Raw genomic sequence first — 15,299 nt, 5'->3', positions numbered from 1 at the left:
TATGCAGATTTGGGGATTTGGTGCCGCTAAAATGACGCTAGTTTATGCAAGTGCTTGTATTCACCTTGCGATGAGCAGAGGCCTCATCAAGGGACTGTTTCTCACTCGTGCCCAATGCTTCCTGGAATGGACACATACATCCCTGGATTTATGGATTTAATCAATAAACATCTTTTTCAGAGATATTGCGGTAAGGTGTTATCGGAATTTAATAGGTGTTTTAGGCAATTCACAACACAGAGAAGCCGAACATGTTCTCACCGCGATAATATCTCGCACTGCCACCTGGTGGATTCCTCCAGATTTACATAAAGTACGCGCGCAAGTATAAACACTACAACGCTTGCATAGCAGGAGCGTCCGCTGCAGCATGCGTCGCGTGAAGTATAACTCCGGCCTAAGACATAAAACGGTCCAAAAGAAAAAATGTCTATTATATATATAAAAATCCATGAATTTTCACATATGCCCTTGCTACCAGATTAAAATAAGTTTAAAAACATGATTGTGTTTATTTTAAACAGATTAAACATAGAAGCCATTATATTAAACTGTCCTGGATTTGCAACTGTATGCTATTTTACTATTGTCACTGCTATAGGCTATATACTATTTTACTATTGTATACATGTCAAGGTGAAGTATAAAAAAAAAAAGAAGAGAAGGAAAAGAAAAGCAGTGACTGTTAAAAAGAATTTCCAAAGAATTTCTCAAGCAGGAATACAAAAAGAATAAACGTCAGGGTCAACATGTTAAAATGTTTGTAGTGAGTAGCAGTGAAATCCTGTGCTGCAAAGGCTTACATGCATAGGGTTTCTTCCTAACACTTGCCTCCAGTTCTTCCAGCCTGTGAAGTTTAAACTAGTCTCAGGGAGGGAACAAAAGAAACTGAACAAAAGGCTTGATGCTGAGGAAAAATAAAATGGCTAAAATTGCTGTTATCAGTTAAGGAGCTTAGCAGCACAAGGCAACTGAAGCTTAATGACTAATTTGTGCATTTTAACTTGCACTGTGACACAACGGACACATTTCAGAAGTGCTTCTGGTTTTCTACAGTACGTTTCTGTCATTTTGACTATTGCATCACAAAGTATCTAGTTAAGCATTGTAATCTATGAATTTACCATGCGTTAAGTTGCTGTGGTTACTCAGTCATGGCAGGTTTGCATTTCCAATCAGACAGTAATGTTAACTTCCTTTAATTACTTGTTTAGCTGTGCCATGTGATGGTGAATATGGTGCAGCCTCCTATGTGCTTCTACTGATGTCATTAGGCAGAGTTGTTGATTCAGGTGTGTTGAGCACTGAAATCTGCATCTCCTGCAGCTTTTCATTATCAGCTCTCAACAGAAGTCCTTTTCACATCCTTTTCATGTGGTGTGGCACATCATTTACGTCAAATGCGTATTTTGCAATTCATACTTTCATGAACGCAGCAGTTTAGGAATCAGAAGCTTGCTCTCTGTTTGATCAAAATATGAAAGCCCCCATTTTCTTTCCAGTTCAAAATCACCACCCCTACTTTTAAAGTTGCTTTCATGAGGTGCTGGATTGGTTTAGAAATGTGATACTCAGCGAGTCGCCTAATTGTTCCCAACTAGTTTTAAGCAAAATTCATGGCTATCTCCAAACATGTCTGACACAGCAAGACTTTGGTGAGTAGGGTAGACTGTTGTGTGTGCGCATTGAGAGTGCATGCAGTGCACAAGTTAGGCTAGCAGGACTACTTAAAAATGTGTGAACAGACAGAGGCAGGAGTCAAACTATAGACATCATCAGTTTCACAATCTGTGTTGTTAGATTTGATTGCTAGATGGGGATCATCCTTACTTGCATGATAATATTCAAAAAGACTTGAGGCTGTAATTGCTGCCAAAGGTGCATCAACAAAGTATTGAGCAAAGGCTGTTAATACTTATGTACATGTGCTTTCTCAATTTTTTTTTAATTTTAATTAATTTGCAAAAACCTCAAGAAAACTTTTTTCATCTTGTCATTATGGGGTGTTGTGTGTAGAATTCAACAGAAAAAATGAATTTAATCCATTTTGGAATAAGGCTGTAACATAACAAAATGTGGAAAAAGTGATGCGCTGTGAATACTTTCCGAATGCACTGTACAAATGCTAAATTTATGTCATTCATTTGGTTTTTGAAGCCAATCTACTGTCCATTTGTATGATCTCTAAAATGTGACAGACATAGTGAAAAACACACATCATGTGTTTGAAAGGTACATTGGTGAGTATAATGCAGCCTACCAGTTAAACTGCAGGTCTAGATAATATTTTACTTTCGGACTAGTACACAGACTAAGTAATAACAAAGTCTGATCAGCCATGTAAGATATGAGGGTGTTTTACAGGGTTCCAAAATAATGGATTATGTAAAGCTGACTATTTTGATTTCATACAGGAAATTAAAATTTAAACAAATGTTGAAAAGAAAATGAAAATAATAAAAGGAGAGACAGATTTGGAAAATTAAAGTTCCAGGATTTTGTGACATTTGAAAATTCAAACTTGAATCAACTTCACTTATCTAATACTTTTTAGTTTGTTTTTAATCAGCTAATGATGCAAATATTAATCTTACAATAGAAAATGTTACAACACTAACAGAGGAAATCTCTGACACACCAGATTTTAAAAGCATGTTAGATATCAGACTTAAACAGTTTATCTATATTAAAATATCCTGAATTATCTTGGAATTCACTAATTCAACAGTACAGATACAATGTTTGGATTTTTATGTTTAGTAAGCAGCATTTTTCAGTTATTGGAGAGAATATGTAAGAATAAATTTGTAATGTGCACATGGTAAGACAAATTAGGTAGTCCATCTTGAGATTGCCCTTTATAAACTTTATGCTGAAATCCCCTCAAGATTACAAAATTTCCTCCAACTATTACTGGGGAGGGGGGTCCCCATGTCTATCACACATTAAAATTGAAACCATGCATTGTATTTTAATTTGTATAAATGCCAATACTAGTCTGCTTAAATCATAGTAATTTCCCGATGGGTGTACCGCTATTTTAAAGCTGCTGTGCTGTGATGACGGTGTTGTGTAATGGTTAAAGGCTTTGGACTTCAAATCCTGCTACTGACATTGTATGACCCTGAGCAGGTCACTTCACCTGTCTGTGCTCCAATTGGAAAAATGAAAGAAATGGAACAAGTGGTGTCTCAAATGTTCTAAGTCACCTTGGATAAAGGTATAAGCCAAATTAGTAAGTGTATAATGTTTACATATCTGATATTGTAAAAGGCACAGTATTGTTCACTGTAATAGTGGAAATTCTTATAATTAAAAGCAGCTTAATATTTCTGTTTTTTATTTGGTATCAAAAGGTTTTGTGTATTGTGAAATTTGGCTGGTATTATTATTGAATACTAAAATTTTGGTTTAATGACAGCAGTGAACTGCAGAAATGTGTTACTTAAAGTATTGCAAAATATTGAGAACCATCAATTATTCTATTGTAATACAGACTTAAATGTTAATAGTGTTGTAGCAGTTCCCACTCATAGAATGCATAGCATCATCATCTTGTCCTCTGTTAAGTAAAATATTGCAAGCTATCAATATGAAATCATGATAGAAATGGCTATATTAATCTGATGTGGCTCTCAATAGTGTGTTCACCGTCGTTAGAAGAATAATTCAGGATAATGTCTTGTATGGTAAATGCTTAGTTTTATTTTGATAAGATACTACAATGATAATTCACTGCAGTTTAACATGTAAGACATTCTGTGAAAGCTATAATGAAATGGAAGTCTTTTGTAGTGTTTGTCACAGTTATACATGTCTGCTGTGTTTAACCATGTAATTATTACTGAACTTTATACAGCCCAGTTCAGCTTTTATAAAAACATGGAAAGCCAAAATATACCAAGTAGAAAGAGTATCATTTATCTCCCTGCATTATAATAACTTTCATACATTCATTTGATTTACTTGATTTAAATAAGCATTTTAAAGTTCAACATTTGTAAACTAATTTGCCTCATTTTCTCCATAGTGTGCATTCATTTTTTCAATTGCTAAGCACAAACTGCAAAGTGTTAATTCTGTGATAACTGACCTTGTTGTTTAATCTTTTGCACATGTATTTGCCCCTTATATTCATACCCTGGAAATGTTTGAAGTGTAATATGATGAAGTAGACCGATCAGGCCACCATTCTTTTCTTTTAAATTTCTTCAGGCAATTGTGGGTAATTCCTAGTCAGTCACACATAGAGAGGGAAACTACAGCATGTACTGCGTTTTCTACTAGTGAACTTTGCCAGGCACGTATCCTGTAGGAGGTGTCTGTGCCCAAACCACTTGTGTAGTTTCTTTCAATATGCAGAGGCAATAACTCAGCTTAGGATTTCTCATGTATTGCTAAACTGTGCATCCTCTAGTGGAAGGTGAGCCCAACAACCCTGCAGATTAAATATCATTTTGACAAGTTCTTTCAACAACGTTATTCATTTGGTGAACGTTTGGAACTTGTGACTGTAAATGAGGACATGATTTGGATTGACTGGAAAATGTTAAAGCTGTAACTTAAGACACTGTTACTGATTAACGATTATATGTTGGCACAATACTTGTAAAACCATAGCTGTTGCACTGACCTGTTGGTCTCACCATTGTATCAACCCCTACATATGAACTACATTTTGGGGGTGTTTGAGATCCTTCACTTGTGACAGCTCAAATATCAGAATATCATTACCTTGAATTCAGAGAAGCTAATTTCACCCCTACCTGAAACATACTCTGTCAGAAATTACTTCAGTATGTATCTGAGACTTCACTCTGAAGCCCTAGGAGACAATATCTGCAGATGTCCTTGATGCAGTCCTCCTGTCCCGCACATCCTTAAAGCTTTGATGGATTGGGATCTCTTTTCTCTTTTAGCACACGATTTCCAATGAGTTAAGTTGTCATGACACTTAAGGAGCATGGTCCTTTAAAAACTGGAATATGATTGGTTGTCTCCAATTTGAGAAAAATTGAACTATCATCTAGTTGCTGGTCACCTTCCCCAAATTCACAATAAACACAATATTGAAGAGGTGTGTTAAGCATAGAACCTTCATAGTAACTATGGCTTTTATTTCTAATCAAAGCTCTTCCTAACTTGCTGCATTGCCACTGCAGAGTATTAAAACTGTGGCTGTGACATCAGCCTCCGTAAAGGACCCATTCCCACTTAATTCTTTCTCTACCAGCTATAACTTTTATTGTGGCGTACTATCCATTGAATGTAGTAGTTTTTTTGAAGGGTTCCTTCTGTCACATTTCCAGTTGAAATTAGTTAACCACAAATACATAAGACTGCCTAGATGAAGTCCTGAACCACCTTCATAAGTCCTAAAATAATTTGTCAGGTTTTCTATGTGGCCACCCTAAAGTCCTCTTCCATTACTTCTGCTATAGGCATCACCCCACTGGCTGCTGGTACTTCAGCCTTATACGGATGCTGTCTGATTTAACAAATATACAGTCCCGATCAAAAGTTTAAGACCACTTGAAAAATGGCAAAAAATCATATTTTGCATGGTTGGATCTTGACAAGGTTCCAAGGAGAGCTTCAACATGCAACAAGAAGAAATGGGAGTGAGACAAAACATTTTTTGAACATTCAATTCATTGAAAATAACGATTAAATTGAAACAGGCTGTTTTACAGCTGATCAAGATTTTAGGACTACATGCCTTTAAAAGGCCAAATCTGTGCAAAGATGTGGATTCATTGTCATTTTCTGTCAGGTAGTCACACGTTCAAAGGCAAAAAAACTCTCCCTTTTTGAACGTGATCGGGTTGTTGAACTGCATAAGCAGGGTCTCTCACAGCGCGCCATCACTGCTGAGGTGGGAGGCAGTAAGACAGTAATTTGGAATTTCTTAAATGATCCTGAGGGTTATGGAACAAAAAAGTCAAGTGGAAGACCCAAAAAAATTTCACCAGCACTGAACTGGAGGATCCAATTGGCTGTCCGTCAAGACACTGGACGAAACTCGACCCAAGTTAAGGCCGTTATTGGTGCTGACTGCAGCCCCATAACCATCAGATGGCATCCGAGACTGAAGGGCCTCAAAAATAAAAAACGTCTTCAAAGAACTCATCTCCTTAAACGCCACAGAACTGCTCGTTTGGACTTTGCAAGAGAGCACCAAACATGGGACATTCAAAGGTGGAAGAAAGTTTTATTCTCTGATGAGAAAAAATTTAACCTTGATGGTCCTGATGGTTTCCAACGTTACTGGCATGACAAGCAGATCCCACCCGAGATGTTTTCTACGCGCCACAGTGGAGGGGGCGCCATAATGGTCTGGGGTGCTTTTTCCTTTAGTGGAACAATGGAGCTTCAGGAAGTGCACGGGCGTCAAACGGCCGCTGGCTATGTCCAGATGTTGCAGAGAGCATTCCTCATGACTGAGGGCCCTAGTCTGTGTGGTAACGACTGGGTTTTTCAACAGGACAACGCTACAGTACACAATGCCCGCAGGACAAGGGACTTCTTCCAGGAGAATAACATCACTCTTTTGGCCCATCCTGCTTGTTCCCCTGATCTAAATCCAATTGAGAACCTTTGGGGATGGACGGCAAGGGAAGTTTACAAAAATGGACAACAGTTCCAGACAGTAGATGCCCTTCGTGCGGCCATCTTCACCACTTGGAGAAATGTTCCCACTCACCTCATGGAAACGCTTGCATCAAGCATGCCGCAATGAATTTTTGAAGAGATCAACAATAACGGTGGAGCTACTCAGTACTGAGTTCATGTTTGGGAGTTTGATTTCTGTTTTTTTGGGGGTTTACGGGTTTTTCTGGAGCGACCACATTCAAAAAGGGAGAGTTTTTTTGCCTTTGCCATCAGAACGTGTGACTACCTGACAGAAAATGACAATGAATCCACATCTTTGCACAGATTTGGCCTTTTAAAGGCATGTGGTCCTAAAATCTTGATCAGCTGTAAAACAGCCTGTTTCAGTTTAATCGTTGTTTTCATTAAATTGCATGCTCAAAAAATGTTTTGTCTCACTCCCATTTCTTCTTGTTGCATGTCCAAGCATGCAAAATATGATTTTTTGCCATTTTTCAAGTGGTCTTAAACTTTTGATCGGGACTGTGTATATATACGGACACACACAGACGGACAACATATTTTCAACCCACACACTGTTTATTTACACTATTTACAACTATAAATACGTGCACTCACAACCCCAGTGCCTTCAGCACCGATTTCCCCTAAGTCCAGGCCACACAGTCCTGTGCCTCTTTTCTCCTGGCCGCCTCCAGTCCTTCCTCTCGCTCAGTCCTCTTCCACCCGACTTCCACCAATGACTGGAGGGAGGCGGCCCCTTATATAATGCTCCCGGATGAGCCCCAGGTGTTCCCGGCATTCCCTCCTTAGCCACGCCCCAGCGTGGCGGAAGTGTCGGCTGTCCTCCTGGCAGCTCTCCAGGCGCTACATAAAGTCTTCCCCCCAGCACTTCCTGGTGTGGCGGAAGTGCTGGGCTCCAGGGACAATTAGGCACTGGGGCGCCGCCTGGCAGTGGCCAAGGGCCCCTACAGGTCTGGGCTTCCAAGCCCTCCACCCGTGGTCCCCAACAGAACCAGGACGGACGCCCCCTCGCAGTCTGGAGGAGGCAGAAGCCCTCCTCACATCCTCCTGGGCGGAGCCCGGCCGGGGACCACAATATTATATATATATATAAGGACTGTCAAAGTTAAATAACGCGTTAACAGACTCTAAACTTTGGGCTGTTAACGCAGGTTCTTTTTGACCCTACGAAATTCCCATAGTTCAAGCTGAGCCTGCAAACTGAATGTGTGCCACTCTAGCCTTCAAGTTATTTCTCGTAGAAGTCACTCCATATTCCTAATTGTTGAATGATGGAAAAAGGTCCATTAAATGGAAAAGTACAGTTTCAAAACTTGCCCGACACATTATTCAATAAAACTAAGGTTGTGTGCAGTTACTGTTATCACCAGAGTATAAGCAGCCGACAATATCGCATGCAAGACAAGCATTCATTTCACACTAATAGCTTTAGCCCGGGGTAATATGCGACAGACCAGGCTTGACCGTTTGGCAGAAACCAATGGACGTGTCAACCTCCAGCAAATTAAAGGTAGCAATTGCTAAATAGATAGCCACAGCATGCTGGCCAATTTATATAGTGTAGGACGAAGGTCTGTGCGACATAATTCGGATCGTGTCCAATGACCCAACTTATGAATTACCCTCAAGAGCCACAGTCTTAACTAGTATACACAAGCTGTATGATTTAGAGAGGGCAAAACTAGCTAAGGAGTTGGAGATCACAGAGACGGTCTCCCTTAGTGGTGACTACTGGACATCACTTGGAAATCACAGCTCAGGGTTACAACCCATTATATCGACAAACAGTGGAAACTGCATTCACATTCTTTGATGGTTATGAAAACATTGGAGAGACAGCATGCCGAAATATATGGCAAACATTTTATGGATGTAGCAAAGTAGTGGAACGTTGAGAATAAAGTAAGCACACCCAGTACAGATAGTGTACGAAATTTAATTTCATCGGTGGGACAGCTGCCTTTCAAACACTTGCCATGCATCGCGCAGAGCATTCAACGTTCTGTCACAGTGTCCCTGCAGAATACTGCATTTGACAGCGTACTTTCCAAATGCCGAAATGTGGTGGGGCACTTCAAGCACTGTCCATTAAATACTGCAGAACTTGAGAAACAGCAAGTCGCACATAGCCTGAAGACTGAGACACTCGTACAAGACGTACCAACTAGATGGAACTCCACTCTGGAGATGGTGAAGCGTGTGCAAAGAAACGAACAACTAAGAGATGCACTAACCCTACATAAAACTAACGTGGTCATGCCAACAAATGCTGAGCTGCAGAAACTTCAGAAGCTGAAGGCATTGCTTGAGCCCTGAAGGTAGAACACACTTTTTTTTTTTTTTTTTTTTATCTTCTAGCAATCTTGCATGCTGTCATTTAAAAATGTGCATCTCCATCGGTCATTAAATACACATAGTGGGAGTGTGGAGTCTCTTACTTTAGCAGCACAAGTTCTTTTTTCATACTGTTGGATATCTGAGCAGTCCTTTAGCATATGGTTTATCATAAGTTGGATTGAAGTTTTGCCATTTTAATGTAGTAAATATGAGTGGGCCAAATTTTGTGGAGGGATGTTCGTCTTTTGTAATACAGTACGCAATGTTTACTTTGATTTTAAGAACCTCCTCATTAACTTTTATTTTTTTGTGTGTTATTAGCAGCGGTCACAGATGATGACATGCCATGTACGTTTTCATTTACTTTGTTTTCTGAAAGGCTATGCTTAAACGTTATTCCATTTTAAAATTGGGTTCCATTTTAAAATCGGGTTCCCTGTAATGTACGGCATTGTGCCTGCCAACATTTCTCACAATGCTTATCAGTACCTGCAAAACATTGGATTGATCATAAAAAAAAACTGGGGAATCTTTTAGTCACTGTGCATTAAACTGGTATGTTTTTTGTGTCAGATAATGAGACATTTAGTGGCAGGATCCGCCTCCTCATATGACGCAACAGTAGTAGCGCAGAGTTTAAGTTGGATTGGGAGGGGGGGCTTGCCATCCTCTTCTCTTTGCCTATTCTCTCCTGTGAATGTTGTTATATTAAAGTACATCCATAAAGAATGTTTTTTAATTGCAAATTTGATTAAAAAAAAAAACTGCTGCACTGTGCAGTTAAGTATGACTATCTCTATGTAATCCTCAAGTCTATCTTACAGATGTTTTGGTATTGTTTTTTATGTATGAGTAAATACAAATGCATACACAGGGCCCTCAAAATTTTATTGATATTGAATTGATTTTGGGATATACTTTACTGAACTCCTTGGAGGAGAGAAGTTTGTTTCATGTTCAGTGGTACTGCCCGCTTTATGCCATCTGTCTCGGGTGACGGAGAGTTCAGAGGATGGCCCCAGCCTATATAATAAAGTTCAAGCAAACTTTCACCATCATCTGTTTTACAATATAAGCCCAATTGTTTGTTTTCTACATTCAGCATCACACAGCCCTAGAATATGAGTGAATAAAGCCTCCTCACAGCTGACGTTTTGTCTTTTTTTCCTCTTGTTCCAGTTACCTGAATACGTGAAGTACACTTATATGCCCTTATATTGTCTCCATTCTTCTTAATATGGTCTGATTGAGCTTAAAAATCTTTGTGGTAAAATTTCAACATTAAAAAAATAATAAATTTTGAGATTAATCACAATTAATTACACAAAGGCATGCAATTAATCACGATTAAACTTTATAATCGCTTGACAGTACTACTTTTTATCTGACTAAAGTTAGTGTGTAGAAGTGGATTTTAAAAATCCAGCAGTCTTTAAAGTAAGGCAGAGATAGTTATGGTACGCAACACATACTGTACAAGATGAGGCATTAAGTAGGAGGGTTATTAGCCAATAACTGAGAATAGAATGCTTTATAATTGAAATACAGTACAGGTAAAATTCTGTTACAACAAATATCTTTACAACGAAATTTTCATTACAACAAAGTATTTTTATGGTGCCGACAGTTTCCCCATATGACACGAGTCTATAGAAATCTTGTTACTATGAAATACATTCAGCAGATACTTTCATTACAACGAAGTGCCCAAAAGACCTTGAAATGCCTTAATGAATCATCCACAGGGCAGTTAGTTCTGCTGTACACTGATGAGAAATTCAGTCATTGAGAAAATGACTTAAAATATTCAGCATGCTCCTGTCACAAATTTTCAAGTGTTCAGTCTTTGGAAGTGGACATTCTAAAATTCAGAGAGCTATAATCCATTATGAGCAGATCTTGCTATATGCATTCACAGAAAGGACACGAGAGGAATCAAATAAATAAATAAATAAAATGCTCACCATTAACAGATACATATTCTGGGCCCCCAAGGCATGTGAAAATTCTCCTTATTTTTAGCCCAAATATGTTTTTTTCAAGCCTAAACCTCATTTTTTAACATGATTAATTTAACTGTCAACTAAAAGTGTATAGCACTGTAAAGGACATAATACACTCTTAAGGTCAAAATGATGTTTTTGACAGAATAACAAATTGGTTGGGTCTAAATTGGGTCTAATAACTAATTTTCAGCAAACAATACTAATGCAGCCCTTCAGTTCATTACTGATAAAATATGTTTGTGTACACTGGAAAAAGACTGCACAAAAACATGGCATAGTCCTTTACAAATCATCTTTTTACTAAAATATTCTCTTCCAAGATACTGGTTGGGTTTAAATTGTGGTAGAAGAGTGTTATGCATTTGTATACAGTAAAACTTTACAAATAAGCATTGCTGTAAAAAGATGCGGGTAGCCCTCCATCCCGTATAAAAAGCTAGGCTGCTAGAAAGTGTACCTGGACTTCCAGGTTTGCAAAGCAAGTAGTCCAGCAGTCTTCCACATGCATACAATTTGTCCATCCCTGTGTCTTCACATTAATGTATTTCTTAAACATTTAAAAGGAGCAAACTATGTAGAAAATAACAATGGTTCCATGTCAATTGACTATGGGTGAGCAGTATATGATATACTATACACACACACCATTTTAAGACTATAACCTTAAAGGTTTTACTTGTTTCCAGTTCAGGCTTGATTTGCACTTTACAAGGAAGCTAACTGTAGCCAATCAAGACACATGAAGAACACACCTGAACTACTATTCATGCCTCTCATTAAATTAATTCTACACTGTAACCTTCTGAAAACCAAAATAAATATATACTGCAACCTAAATGTTAGCAGAGAATTTTTGCATTGCCATCCAGCAAACCCATAAGCATCAAGTTCTGTTCCCCACACTTTCATCAATGCACACTTTTAACATTCCACCTGTCCAATTGCCCCTCTAAGGACAATACCAAAACTAAACTGATAATTTCAGTAATCTTTTGACAAATGTTTTTACCTTGAAAAATAAACTACTACTCTGGCAGTAACTCTTGTGGCTGGAGACATGTGAACTATTTGATCTTCTAGCTAATCACACCATATACTTTGCATATACTGTACCTTCTGTTGACTCTTTGTTTACTATAATAGTGTTGTAATCATAATGGCATTGTTACATGTATAGCGAACAGGTAAAATGGCTCCACTCACAACCCCTGTTAAAAACTTAATAACAATTTCAAACCTGCTTCATCCACTTCAGGGATAGGGAGACCCAAAGACAGTCCATTTCTGGGCCACCTGATATACATTCACACACCGGTTCAAAGCCAGTTTAGAATTGCATGCCTGTCCTTTGACATTTGACGAGAAAACAAAGGAGTATATGAAGAAAAATCCATTGGGATGCTGAAAGAATATTCCAATTACACACGCTGTGACCAGCCATAAGACTCAAACTCTTGATACTACAGTAGGTCTGTGATGTATCAGTGATAGCCACTACATCCTTACCCATCGTTTATCTCCCCCCACAAATTAAACTAAAAGGGCTACATTTAAACCGGCTAATTATTTTGATCATGTGGTTTAACTGAACGACTTAGTACCAGCACTCTATTTCATAAGGCCTCATAACTTTTATTTTCAGTGCTTGTTGGATCTTTTCAGCTTCTCATAAAACGTGCTCATACCGTCTGCCGAAAGTCGATGACTGAAGTAACCGTAAGTAATGATAACAGTAAGATGGCTGCTGAAATCCCATTCCAGTTAAAATGCACCATGATTAACATATGAGCAAAATACTTATTAACACAACGATCGGTTACTTTTAATGTCGGGGCAAGCCTGATCCAGTCAGTACACGCGTAATAAAATCCAAGTGATGCGAGAACACGCTACTCGGTATAAAACGGCAAATATTAAGTGAAACGCACAAACAAACCGCCCATCTCATTTACCACGCCTGCGGTGTAAAGAGCGAGGTCACACAGTGCCAGACTCTGAGTTTGACATGTTGCTTCGCCTGACCAAACCAGGCCTGCTGTCACAGCAGCCAAGATCGGAATAGAAACAAATGGCTCAAGGTTTGCGGGTTTCTTTAAAGATTTTCTTTCGCTTTTTTGTTTTCTTTCAAACCTTTGGGAACGATTTCCTCGATCGGAAAAAAAGCGGTCTCGCGTTTCTTCACCAGATTTCAGATTGTGGTCGGTGATCAGTACTGCAAAGCATAAAAAATAAGCAATAAATAAGTGTAATCCCCAGGCCCGAGTCGGAAAATTCATATTTGAGAAAAGGTGACAGGCCGGCCTGCACGAGTCTATCACGGGTGAGCAACTTGTCATCAACATAAAACTTGCACTTTTAATTTATAAATAAACCAAAATATATAGCTTTCAGTCAGACTTGTGACCAAATCAAATTAAATATGTCCTCACGATACTCGACTGACAAAGTAAAAATACCCTTGTATTTCAAATCACTGTTCCTGTTGTCACTTTCCTTCTGAACAATCATACCATCTGCCTGATCGATCAATGCCAAAGCCTTCAATGACAAACTTGTCGCTTAACAGAACTGTTTCGATGCAGTGATCACATAAATGTCGAAAGTTTTAAGCGATGTCATGGTGCTGTTCTCCAATGCACATCTAACTTTATGTGCAGCACAAGTCATGTTGTGTAAATGCAGGTGTTTAGCGTTTTGCAAGATGATTATTCTCCATGAATATTGCTTTGAAAAATGCCCGAGAAATGCTGAGGCCTGGTTTGCGAGATAGGTTCAGGCCTAGCTGAACTAGTGGTAAAGGGCAGAAACTGCAAAAAAAGTACAATAATAATAATGATAATGGTGATGAATAATCAGTAATTACGAATGCATGTGTACATAATGAATTAATAATCTTGACTTTTCCCAAATCGCCATCACTGTAAACATTGCACGTACCTTCATTTAGCACCTCCACTAGCTCGGCGCAGTTTTCACACATTGTTCATTTAAAAAAGTCTGTCCGAACCATTGGAAATCGTTGAGGGATTGGAAGAGTGCTGAAAGCTGCTGGTTTTGAAAACAGGCCTGTCTGATGGATGATGATGGCAGAAACGAAAGGAGGAGGTAGTCAAGCAGAGGGGAAGTAAATATCCAAATTGGATTTGTTTGCAAAGTATCCAGGCGAAAGCAGCGTGGAAGTGAAAAGGACTCTGTCCGAATCAGTCGGAGTCACTCTCCGAGCGAAGTAGCACTAGCCGAAAAAGACACGGCAACCATTTTGAAGAGGGAGGGGGTGTGGAGGGAGTTAACAAACATCGGCGCTTTTCGTGTTGCACTCCTTCTCGCCTTCCTTTGCTCGGCCTTTTCCGGACACACTGAGTCACTCTCCGGCGGAAGGAAAGGCGCATGTAAAGAAAAGGCAAGATGGCTGCTTAGCAACCCACAAGCAAAGCCAGCAACATAGCCGCCGATCCGTGAACGAGTAGTGGATAGGTCTGTCGCCTGCCGATACCCCAGCTCGCCCCGGATGTTGTTCTTGATAGTCGGGCTATTTTCGGAGCAGGAAGTAATTATGTTCGCACTCTCAGGTTGAAAGGTGGATGCGACCCCGTAGGCTAGAAGAAAAGAAACGTGTGATCCGAAAAGAATAAACAAAACGTGGTCAAGACACCCTAACGGCAAAATAGCAAAACTTTTGTAACGTGAATTAAGATCATTCGCTTCGTAGCCGAAATAAATGTTTTGCATTTTCCTTTGATACAAATTGTTAACGTTGGAAAGCTGTTTATAACAACATAAACAACTATAACTATAAATTATAACTAGTAATAATCATATAATAACATATATTTTGGTTTTCAAAAAAGAGGACGGGGTAATTGGGAGGCGTTAATCGACATTCGCCTCATACCTCAAAAGTAACAAATCTTTTTTACTTTTTTTAAACAAGTTCAGCTTCTAATTAAGCTTTCAAAATACATGCATGCTTGCTATTTCTCTTTTATAATGGGAAAAATTAAATAGCAAAGCTAAAGCCCTATTATATATATTGTAATAGCATTGTCTCTGTAGAGATGAGGGGTCTGGACAGGTTATTGACAGCAGGAAACACAGGCTATTAATATATATATTGAGAGAGTGTGTTCACAAGTATTATTTATGAACTCTGGGGTTTTTTTTTTAAGTCCCGTGCCTATTTTCTCATTAACTGGTAACTATTTTAATAGTCAAAAACCAGAATTAGATTATTACTGTATAATATGGTTATGCAATAGGCTGGTGGGATAGGCACAGGTCCCCCACAACCAGCAGATAAGAGCAGATCAGATCATTTTGTCT

General features: G+C 38.9%; 1 protein-coding gene across 1 annotated transcript in view; it reads right to left on the bottom strand.

Annotated features, from left to right (window-relative positions):
- Positions 1 to 14,471, bottom strand: part of usp34 (ubiquitin specific peptidase 34) — a 480,412-nt gene extending 465,941 nt beyond the window's left edge. The window contains exon 1 of the mRNA XM_039738342.1: positions 13,917 to 14,471. Within this exon, the coding sequence (XP_039594276.1) occupies positions 13,917 to 13,959 (43 nt within the window). The 5' untranslated portion in view covers positions 13,960 to 14,471. The remainder of the gene's footprint in view (positions 1 to 13,916) is intronic.
- Positions 14,472 to 15,299: the final 828 nt, after the last annotated feature.

This window comes from Polypterus senegalus, chromosome 16 (assembly GCF_016835505.1).
Source record: "Polypterus senegalus isolate Bchr_013 chromosome 16, ASM1683550v1, whole genome shotgun sequence".
In the NCBI taxonomy this organism is placed as follows: domain Eukaryota; kingdom Metazoa; phylum Chordata; class Cladistia; order Polypteriformes; family Polypteridae; genus Polypterus; species Polypterus senegalus.
This window is presented reverse-complemented; position numbering and strand designations above follow the sequence as displayed.